This window comes from Macaca thibetana, chromosome 7 (assembly GCF_024542745.1).
Source record: "Macaca thibetana thibetana isolate TM-01 chromosome 7, ASM2454274v1, whole genome shotgun sequence".
Classification (NCBI taxonomy): domain Eukaryota; kingdom Metazoa; phylum Chordata; class Mammalia; order Primates; family Cercopithecidae; genus Macaca; species Macaca thibetana.
Window position 1 is genome coordinate 105733941 of NC_065584.1, and position 10651 is coordinate 105744591.

The 10651-nt window shown below is 49.1% G+C and overlaps 1 protein-coding gene across 3 annotated transcripts; it reads right to left on the reverse strand.

Moving 5' to 3' along the window:
- Positions 1-308: 308 nt before the first annotated feature.
- NMB (neuromedin B) lies at positions 309-3525 on the reverse strand. Of its 3 annotated transcripts, none has more exons than XM_050796102.1 (3): positions 3173-3525; positions 2352-2524; positions 309-585 (listed from the first exon to the last, which is right to left on the reverse strand). In XM_050796102.1, the coding sequence occupies exons 1-2, from the start codon at positions 3327-3329 to the stop codon at positions 2352-2354; spliced, it is 330 nt and encodes a 109-aa protein (XP_050652059.1). In that variant the 5' UTR covers positions 3330-3525; the 3' UTR covers positions 309-585. The 3 variants fall into 3 exon arrangements, with proteins under 3 accessions (XP_050652059.1, XP_050652058.1, XP_050652060.1); XM_050796101.1 differs by having other exon boundaries at positions 309-580; positions 3173-3411; XM_050796103.1 differs by lacking the exons at positions 309-585; positions 2352-2524 and adding an exon at positions 2560-2717 and having other exon boundaries at positions 3173-3411.
- Positions 3526-10651: the final 7126 nt, after the last annotated feature.

Genomic DNA, 10651 nt, shown 5'->3' on the forward strand with positions numbered 1-10651 from the left:
TCAAGCCCGGCAGTGTAGTGTCTGCAACCCCCTTTTACTAGCAGAGAAACTGGTGACACTTGCCTGCGGCAGTGGGTGGCAGAGGTGAGAGTAGAACCCGGCGCCTGGCACGAAACCTGGCATACAACAGGCGTTATTTGCTTGCTGAATGAGTGGACGAGTAGGAGTCCAGAGTCAGTGGCAGGCTGGTGCCATGGCATGGAGTATTGTGGACTTTTTGGAGCCAACCCCGTCTCACTGAACACTCTGCCAGCCCCCATTCCCTCCTAGCCCCTAAAAGATGGGTAGAAGGAGAGGACCAGGCATTGTATGTAAAGAGCAAGGTTTTATTCACAAATTCAACATGGAAGCAGGAAATACAGCAGGAACATAATCTGTGTCTGCATCAGCGATATTTCTGGTGACCCAACCAGAAATCACAGTAATGGAGTAACAGATATTGGGCTCAGGATTTACATCCAGATGGGGCCATCACCAGGGTCCCATTCAGCACCTTCCCTGAGTGGGCACAATCTAAGCCACGCTGTTGTGTCTGTCCCATTATTGGTATCATTTCTGCAGTATTTGTACCAGCAGCCTCCTGTACTGAAGAGAAACATACAGAAGAATTGAGTCAGGGAGGGGCTCCTGATAATGATAGGGGCATCCTGCCATTCCTAAGTGCCAGATGTCTGCAGAGGTGGGCACCGGCAGGCTGTCAGCTGAGGCAGAGCACCCTGAATTGCCTTGGAGGGGTCAGCGGCAATAGTTTTCTCAGAACACAGCCCCAACCACCCAGGGTTGTCATGACAGTCAAAGGAGATCATGGAAGTAAATTCAAGTACAGTGCCTGCTGCTGGGCTAGTGTCAGTGTCCTCACTCCCCCACCCCAACTCTGCCCCAGACCTCACTCTGAAGCCCCAGACCCAGGCACTGCTGCTTCTGAGATTCTCTAGTTGGTCTGCATGTGTCCAAGCTTCAAAACCAAGGGCACTAGAGGTGGTATTGTTTCCCTTCAGACTCAGCCAGCCCAAGCTCTTAGGCCTTACATCTGAGGTCCTTAGGGGCTGCTGGTTCTATGCCTCAGGAAGTCAGGGATGTCAGTTGAGGCTGGGTTGGACCTTTTCTAGGGAATGCCTCTCCCTTCAAAATGCACACACTATATTGTAGGCACAGTGGGGGATATGAAGGCAAGTCCAAAACAGGTGCTGCCAGGGAGCTCACAGACTGGTAAGAGCTCCTATCTACTAAGGGCTGCCTATGAGCCAGGCACCGTGCTGAGCATTTGACATAAATGGTCTCATTTAATGGGAGATGGGCCTTATTATTATCTTCATTTTGTGGGTGAGGAATATGAGGCTTTAGAGAAGTTAAGGGGCATTTATAAGGTCACAGAGCTACGAAGTAGCTAGGTTATGAGCCCAGCACGTTGTAGTCAGAACCCACATTCTACCACATCACACTGCCTTCTGCACACAGCAGCAGGGCCAGGGAGGGTGGTGTGCAGTAAGGACAGCACCAGGAGCAGGGAATGGAGGAGTTGCCACTCAGCTGCGCTAGACCTTAAGGCTGGTTTGGCTCTCCAGCTTTGGAGCCTTGAATCCCATAGATCAGTGATTGACAACCAATAATGATTTGGGGCCCTCTCCCCCAGCAGACATCTGGTGATGTCTGGAAGTCTTTTCAGTTGTCACAACTTGATGGGGGGGGAGAAGGTGCTACTGGCATCTAGTGGGTAGATACCAGGGATGCCACTAAACATCCCATGATGCACAGGTCAGCCCTCACAAGAAAGAATGATCCAGCCTAGAATGTCAAACGCACTGAAGTTGCTAAACCCTGCCACTGGATACTGAGGCAGATGAGAGAATGGGAAGAGCTCTGGTCAAGGTGAACAAGGTCCAGACTCTGTCTTGGCTACTGACTTCTCTTTCTCTCTCTGGGCCTCAGGGTCCCAGTTCGGCCACAAGCACACACAGGGCACGGCAAAGGTGGACTTGACTAATGCAGCGGGGAACAGCACGGGTGGGACAAGACTGTGTGGACTGAGGGAGAAAGGTCCTTCTCCAAAAGGCTGATGATCCCAGTCTGTTACTTTAGACTGGGTGATGAGTCAGGGGAACTTCTTTCCCTACTTCTTGCCCCATGGGGTCTGCCAGGAAGGTCAGCTTACTTTCTTTGGACTGTTCCTCCTTTGAGCTCTGCCTCAAGAGGGAAAAGCCTGGAACCCTGGCTTTCTGGGGTCCACACCCATAATGTCCTGGTCAGACAGTCACACCCTAATACAGTACTGGGTGGTAATTCCTCCCATGCAGGATCCAGGGATGGCCCCAGCTGGGCCCTCCTGACACTGGAGTGGGGGGCTGGCTCACCTAGATGTGGGGTGCGGGGTGGCTGAGGCTCACGCCCAGAGCCTTCTTTAGCAGGAGGATCCTGAGCAGATCATGACTCAGCTGCAGTCTCTGGTCCCTCAGGGAGGTGTGGGGAGCTGTCCCCAATGGGGATGGGCTGGGAGGCTCCAGACTCTTCTTGCCCATGAAGTGACCTAGAAAGGAGGTGTCCGGCACAAGGAAGTCAAGCAGGGAGGATCCTACCTCAGGGGGAAAGTTCCTCATCTCTCCCACGTTTCCATTGTTGTGGCAGGAAGATACTTAACCTTCCTGTTCTTGGTCCTTCCACCTCACCAAGTAGCCACAAAGGTGTCTGGGTGGTGGCAAAGCCTGCTCCCTCAGCTTTTCCTGAACAGGTAGAGAGGATGACACAGCTGGAAGGAGGGTGGGATGGTCCAGGGTCAGGGAGAAACTCTGCTACTTGTGTGGCCTGCTTGGACAAGGGACGAGAAAGGGCAGGGTAGGAAGTGGAGAGTGAAGCCAGATGCCTGGAAAGTGGAGGTGCAGCAAAACCACATCAGCGGTTAGAAGATTCGGTAAAGTCTTGCCTAAGGTAAGGGGCACGGGCTGGCAGTGGGATTTAGGATCTAGCCCAGCCCTGTCTTAAACTGGCTGCGCGACCTTAGCCAAGTCACTGACCTGTCCAGGTCTCAAGTTCACATCTATTAAATTAGATGAGCCCCAGGGTTTCCCACCTGCTCCGACACTAGTGTCCGTGGCTGAGGAGCGGCCAGAGGGTTGAGAAGGAAATGGGATCTGAGTAGGATGAGGGGCACTTGCTTGCCCGGTCCGCGAAGACTTACCGGTGGCCCAGAGGTTGCCCCGCTGGTGCACTCGGATCTTGCCGGCTCGGTTGCGGGGCTCCGGGAGATCCCAGCTGAGCGGGGCGACGTCGGCAGCGAGCAGGGCAAAGAGCAGTAGGCTGCTGAGCAGCCGAGCACCCCCCACCTGCCGGGCCATGGCTGTGCCAGGGCAGCAGCTCCGTTCCGGCGCGCTTCCTGGCCGCTCGGCTCCCGGGCTGCCTTCGCTCCTTTTAAACCCGCGCCCCTGGGGGCGGAGCCTGCCCTGAGCAGCCAAGCAGTGCTGCGTGCCCGCCGCCCTCCCCACCCTCACGCTAGGTTACCGGGCAGGGGCACCCCTTTTGGGTCGCCCATAGACCTGCACACCCACACTCTGAACCGCACGCGGGCACCGCTTCCGCCAGGGGCTTCTGGCTGAAGCTCACCACCTTCAGGCTAAGGACCGGGCACAAGGCACCGGGCAAGCAGGAGCCCGGCCCCGGCGGCAAAGCTGCTTCCCCTGGCCTTGCCTTGCCACTGTCCCACGGCTTTCTCAGCCCTCTGAGCCTCTCTTCATGAAGGTAGAGGTCGGGCGAGGGGTTCTCCTCCCCGGTAGCAGCCTTTTTTTTTTTCTTTTCTTTTTCTTTTTTCTGAGACAGGATCTGGCAGTATCGTGCAGGTTGGAGTGCGGTGGCGCGATCACGGTTCACTGCAAACTCAACCTCCAGGGCTGGGCTCAAGCCTCAGCCTCCCCAGAAGCTGGAACCACAGGCACACGCCTTCATGCCTGGCTTCCCGCCCCCCGCCCCCGAAAGACTGGGTGTCGCTAGGTTGCCCAGGCTAACAGAGGCATTTTTACAGTGTCCAGCCAAGTGCTAGGCACCAAAGGACTTCCATAAACTAATCCCCATCACCTCCGCCCGTTGGGGGAATCTGATCCGTGTTCACCTTGCTCTCTGCCCCCTCACAGCCAGCACCACAGTCTGGCAATGTTCTGGTACACAGTAAGTGCTCAGGATGGGAATGCAGACTGATGAAGGGTGGGACAAAGGGCCGCTTCTGAGGAATGGGCATCCAGCTGCAGGGCCTGGCTTATGGGCAGGAAGCCGACCTCTGGGTCAAGGAAGTGGAAAGAGCACTGCACCCAAGACTGCACTGCACCCAGGAGTCCATGTACAAGCTGTGACCCGGCTGAACCTCACTTTCTTCAACTGTAAAATGGTAATAACCACACTGCCCTAATTTTTTTTACATGTTTTAGCATACGTACTCTGTGGCAGGAAGCAACAATCCTGTAGGACCTGCCCTCTCACATCTGACACTTTGTTCTCCCCAGGAGCTGTCTGGACTTCCTTGGAAAGAACTTCTTGATCAGTGGCATCATATAATGAGCAGAGGAAGACACTGTGCTCCAGAATAATACATTTATGTTTGCTTAATTAACTGAAACTCATTGTTCAGAGCACTACACTAGACACAAGAAGAGGGGTGACAGATAATTCCCTGCTCCCAAGGGAGTTAACCATCTCCTTGGAGAGACAAGTATACAAAGGAGAGAGTGATGGAGGAGCAGGGCGCAGACCACCCCTTGGACTCTGGATACCTCTGGAACACGGAACAGCATGGCTATGCCAGAACCTACTCCCATCTGGCTTGATAATGGGACCTGCTTCTAGGACTCTTGCTAGTATCTAGCTCAGCAAAGTTGCTAGCTCTGTGGATCCCCATCCTAAAAGGGGAAGCTCACATGAAAAACTGGCTGCCATGCCCAGCTGGAGGCCCAGCGTCCAGGAGCATGACACACAGGACAGGGACGTTTCATTTCTGGCCCTGGCTTTCCCCCCAATCTCTGTGCTTCTCACCTCCCACTCTGGCATTTACACCTCTCTGCTTTCTTGTCACAGCTTAGCCATGGTGTACAGATATAGCTCTTATCACCTTCCGGTAATCATTCCTTTGTGACCCCCTCCCCTCTCCTCTGCATCCATCAAGCCCCCATCCTATCTTCTCTAGTCCATGGATATAGAAATTAGAGTGAACACACAGAAGCTGGTATTGATTGAGTGCTGCATCACTTAAATGCTTGAAGGAATCTTATTTGGTAGGTTTCTCTCTTCTCATTTGGTAGGTTTCGCTCCCCTCATTTTATAGGGGGGAACGAGCTAAGAGGTTTAGCCACTTTCCCAGACATCCCACTGGAATCAGATTTCAGGTCTGTCTGGACCACTGCATCAGGCCCCCAAATCTATGCAGCGCAGATACAACTCTCCTTAAACTACACTCACTCCCATTGTACCATCTCAAATTTCAACACCAAGTTGGGTTTCGATATCTCAAGAGGGAGAGGGAGCAGGCACTGCATTTCGAGTTTCACCTCTCTTCCACAGGTGACTGGACCTTGAGTTCTGCTAAGTTTATACTTAAGCCAAGCTTCCTCTGGCACAGCCTGGGTTCACAGCTGCAACCACAGCTCTGAGGCTGGCCCCAGGCACCCTTGGGACCATTTGATCTGTCAGCCTACTACAGAAAAAAAAGGGGGGGGGGCTCTGAGGACCCTGGAGAAAACAGCAGGGGAGCACCTCCACAGACTTAGGAGCACTCACTTTACCTTAGGGAAAAAAATGGGAGGCACAGGGGAGAAGGTGGCTTGCTCAAGGGAGTGCTAGGCTCTGAGTTTAGCGTGAAGACCTCAAATGCCAACTGCCTGTTCCCTAAGTCCACTCTGGTGGCAAGAGAAGTCCAAAGGCCTCCACTCCATGGGGAAAGGCTAGCATTGAATTGAATGGTGGTACATGGGGAAGCTCTTCAGAACCCACTCTTGACCCTCCTATGATTCTACAACATTCAAGGACATGCACAGAAAATGTGAGGCAGGTTCACAAAACAACCCATGGGGTAACTAAAAGGGTGAAAGATACATGGCAAATCCTATCATACCTAACACCAGGAAAACATTTAAAGTGCACCAAGTTTTTTAATAATAAAATTGCTTCATCAAAAATAGTGATTAAAAATGGATATGGGGCCGGGCACGGTGGCTCAAGCCTGTAATCCCAGCACTTTGGGAGGCTGAGACGGTGGATCACGAGGTCAGGAGATTGAGACCATCCTGGCTAACACGGTGAAACCCCGTCTCTACTGAAAAATACAAAAAAAAAAAAAAAAAAAAAGCTGGGCGAGGTGGCGGGCGCCTGTAGTCCCAGCTACTCCGGAGGCTAAGGCAGGAGAACGGCGTGGACCCGGGAGGAGGAGCTTGCAGTGAGCTGAGATCCGGCCACTGCACTCTAGCCTGGGCTACAGAGCGAGACTCTGTCTCAACACAAAAAAAAAAAAAAAAAAAAAAAAAAGGATGGATATTACAGCCGGGAGCCGGGGCTCACACCTATCATCTTAGCACATTGAGAGCCTGAGATGGGTGGATCACTTGAGGTCAGGAGTTCGAGACCAGCCTGGCCAATATGGTGAAACCCCATCTCTACTAAAAATACAAAAATTAGCCAGGTGTGGTGGCATATACCTGTAGTCCCAGCTATGCAGGAGGCTGAGGCAGGAGAATCACTTAAAACTGGGAGGTGGAGGTAGCAGTGACCTGAGATCATGCCACCACACTCCAACCTGGGCAACAAAGTGAGACTCTATCTCAAAAAAAAAAAAAAAGAATATTACTCCAGTCTACATACAGAAAAAAGAAAAGAATAATTATTTATTATTTATTAAATATTTTTATAAAAATAGAAAGATAATTTTTAAAATAATGGAAAAAATAGCTTGAAATAAAGGACATAAATATATTAATGTTTTTGCTATATTTTCATTACATTGGAATTGATTACGAGTAACACCTTTTCACAATTCAATCTTTTTTGTGGTTTTCCAAAAGTCCTTACCTGCATGTTCCCTTGATCCTCCCATTGCTTCGTTATTACACCTATTTTACAGATGAGTTATATCTCTTTTATAGATGAGTTAACTCAAGTACAAAGCATGTTAATTTCAGAGAAATTAAACAAATGGAGAAAGCCAGAGTGTATACTTCAAACACATGAGAAATACAGAGGACAACAGAGAAAAGGAAAAGCAGGTCAGGAGCAGTGGCTCATTCTTGCAATCCCAGCACTTGGAAGGCTGAGGTGGAAGAATCGCTTGAAGCCAGGAGTTCAGGACCAGCTTGGGCAACATAGTGAAGCCCGGTGTCTACAAATAAAAAATAAAAAAATTACCTGAGTATGGTAGTATGCGCCTGTAGTCCCAGCTTCACAGGAGGCTGATGGGAAGGACTGCTTGAGCCCAGGAGTTTGAGGTTGCAGTGAATTGTGATCCTGCTACTGCACTCTAGCCTGGGCGACAGAGCAAGATACTGTCTCTTTTTTCTTTTGAGACGGAGTCTCGCTCTATAGCCCAGGCTGGAGTGCAGTGGCGCGATCTCGGTTCACTGCAAGCTCCGCCTCCGGGGTTCAGGCCGTTCTCCTGCCTCAGCCTCCTGAGTAGCTGGGACTACAGGTGCCCGCCACCACGCCCAGCTAATTTTTTGTATTTTTAGTAGAGACAGGGTTTCACCGTGTTAGCCAGGATGGTCTCCATCTCCTGACCTCGTGATCTGCCTGTCTCAGCCTCCCAAAGTGCTGGGATCACAGGCGTGAGCCACCGTACCCGGCTGACACTGTCTCTTAAAAAAAGAAAAGAGGCGGGTGTGGTGGGAGGCCGAGGCGGGCAGATCATCCGAGGTCAGGAGTTTGAGACAAGCCATGGCCAACATGGTGAAACCCCATCTCTACTAAAAATACAAAATTACCTGGGTGTGGTAGCCCATGACTGTAATCCCAGCTACTCAGGAGGCCAAGGCAGGAGAATCGCTTGAACCTGGGAGGTGAGGGCGGCAGTGAGCCAAGATCGCACCACTGCACTCCATCCTGGGCAACAAGTGCAAAACTCCGCCTCAAAAAAAAAATAGGGGGAGGGGGAAGAAAGGAAGAAAGAAAGAAAGAAGGAAAGAAAGAGAAAATAAATGACAGGAAACCTAGGGTTGTCACAACAGGATGTGTAAAACAGGGGTGTTCAATCTTTTGGCTTTCCTGGGCCACACTGGAAGAAGAGGAATTGTCTTCAGCCACACATAAAATACACTAACATTAATGAGAACCAATAAGCTAAAAAAAAAAAAAAAATCACACACAAAATAATCTCTTACTGTTTTAGGAAAGCTTACGAATTTGTGTTGGGCTACATTCAAAGCTACTGGGCCGCATGTGGCCCGAGGGCTGCAGGTTGGACAGGCTTGGTGTAAAATCTCTATTTTGGCAAATCTTTGAGCACAATCTCCAACTGTATGGGCTGGGGAGATGAAGAGAAACATCCTGGGATATCTCAGGTCCTACTCTTTACTTTCAGAGTGAAGAAGGGACCAGAGAACCAGGAAAACAGCAGAATCTTTAAGGGAGAATCAAGGATATTGGATACAATTTCTTAAACTCAGAGGGAACACATAGGGATTAGTTATAAAATCAGAACAGTAACCTCAAAAGGGAAATCTTTCGTAAATCAAAATTGCCAAAATATGAAACATTTTCTTTTTCTTTTTCTTTTTTTGAGACAAGGTCTCGCTCTGTTGCCCAGGCTGGAGTGCAATGGCATGATTTTGGTTCACTGCAACCTCTGCCTCTCAGGCTCAAGCAATTTTCCTGTCTCAGCCTCCACTGCGCCTGGCTAACAAAATGTTTTCTTAAAGGCAATATTTAAAAAAGAGAAAATACCTACACCTAATGAGAACCTGATCATGACTGCAATGGTGGCTAAAAAACAAAGGCTGCTGATCAGCTAACTGGTGCAGTACTCAGGAAAGCTACGAAAACCTAAGGAAGTGAGAAGCCCAGGCCCAGCATTCTTAATTATTTGGGTATAATATTCATGTATGTTAGGGGACATTTCTGTAACTGGAATGAATACTCTTTAATCTCCAAAGAGGTTTAAATGCTTGGAAATCTGCCAGAGAATCTCACTATTTCTAAGAGACTTACTAATAATCTGAGCAAATCTGCACAAGAAAAACCTAGAGTCTCTAAAGAATTCCCAAGGGCTTTGCAATTGTGGAATTTATTGCAAATAAAAGAATTTCAATAGACTTTACAAAGGTAAAAGAACTGGGTTATGACATCCAGCATTGTGACATGGTAAAAGCAACAGACTTCAAATCTGGCTCTGCCATGCATGGACCAGAAGACCCTGGACAAATCCCTTAACTTCTCCTGGTTTCTTTTATAAAATGAAGGTCATATAGAAGGTTCATTAGATAGAGAAGGTAAAAGCTGTTATAAACTATAAAGCACTTAGCAGAGCTCCTGGCATATTCTAAATACTCACTATTATTAGCTGGACCTGGAAACGCAAAGCCTGCTTTAAATATGAAGCCCATCTCAGAGGGGGAAAAAGTTCCCTGGATAACAGCTATCGTGTTGACACAACAGTGCCTGACTCCGGCAAAATGCCTATTACATCTAAAATTGATCAACTAAAATATCAGCCCATCTACCTCAACTCTTGACCAATTCCAAGAAAAAGGATTCTACACAGCATTCTATTTTGGCTTAAAAAGTTGTCAGGCTGAGAGCTTTGATCAAAGCTTGATGCTAGCCAATTTACTTACTTGCCTGACATTAAGTCTAGTTTAAATTCTTCTAGACTCCTTGAATTAAATCTGGAATATAGCTTACCAATCTAAGTAGACAGGCCAATTAAAGTAACAATTTCAGAGAAATGATTCTTAATCAAGACTAGGTGGGGCTGGGTGTGGTGGCTCACGCCTGTAATCCCAGCACTTTGGGAGGCCGAGGTGGGTGGATCACCTGAGGTCAGGAGTTCAAGATCACCCTGGCCAACATGGTGAACCCCTATCTCTACTAAAAATACAAAAATTAGCTGGGTATGGTGGTGAGCACCTGAATCCCAGCTACTTGGGAGGCTAAGACAGGAGAACTGCTTTAACTCAGGAAGCGGAGGTTGCAATGAGTGGAGATTGCTCCACTGCACTCCAGCCTAGGCAACAGAGCGAGACTCGGTCTCAAAAAAAAAAAAAAAAAAGAAAAAGAATAGGTGGAACTTGGGCACAGTGGCGCACACCTGTAATCCTCACACTTTGGGAGGCCTAGTGGGTCCTGAGGTCAGGAGTTTGAGACCAGCCTGGCCAACATGGTGAAACCCTGTCTCTACTAAAAATACCAAAAAATTAGCTGGGCATGGTGGCACGTGCCTGTAGTCCCAGCTTCTTGGGAGGCTGAGGCAGGAGAATCACTTGAACCCAGGAGATGGAGGTTGCAGTGAGCCAAGATTGCTCCACTGCACTCCAGCCTGGGCGACAAGAGTGAAACTCCGTGTCAAAAAAAAGAAAGAGTAGGTGGAATTTCAGAAATGCCTAAGATTGGTAGAACAAGGATAGGATATATAGCTTGAAAGTCATATTCAATATAATAATAATTGTATATGGGAAAGAAGTTATTATTGTTTCTATAA

What these genes read in the sequence shown, in the direction of transcription:
- NMB (XM_050796102.1), bottom strand. Translation starts at nt 3,329, where the DNA reads ATGGCCCGGCAGGTGGGGGGTGCTCGGCTGCTCAGCAGCCTACTGCTC. An exon ending in GGGCAACCTCTGGGCCACCG is followed by an intron (nt 2,525 to 3,172) that starts GTAAGTCTTCGC and finishes CCTCCTTTCTAG; the next exon opens with GTCACTTCATGGGCAAGAAG.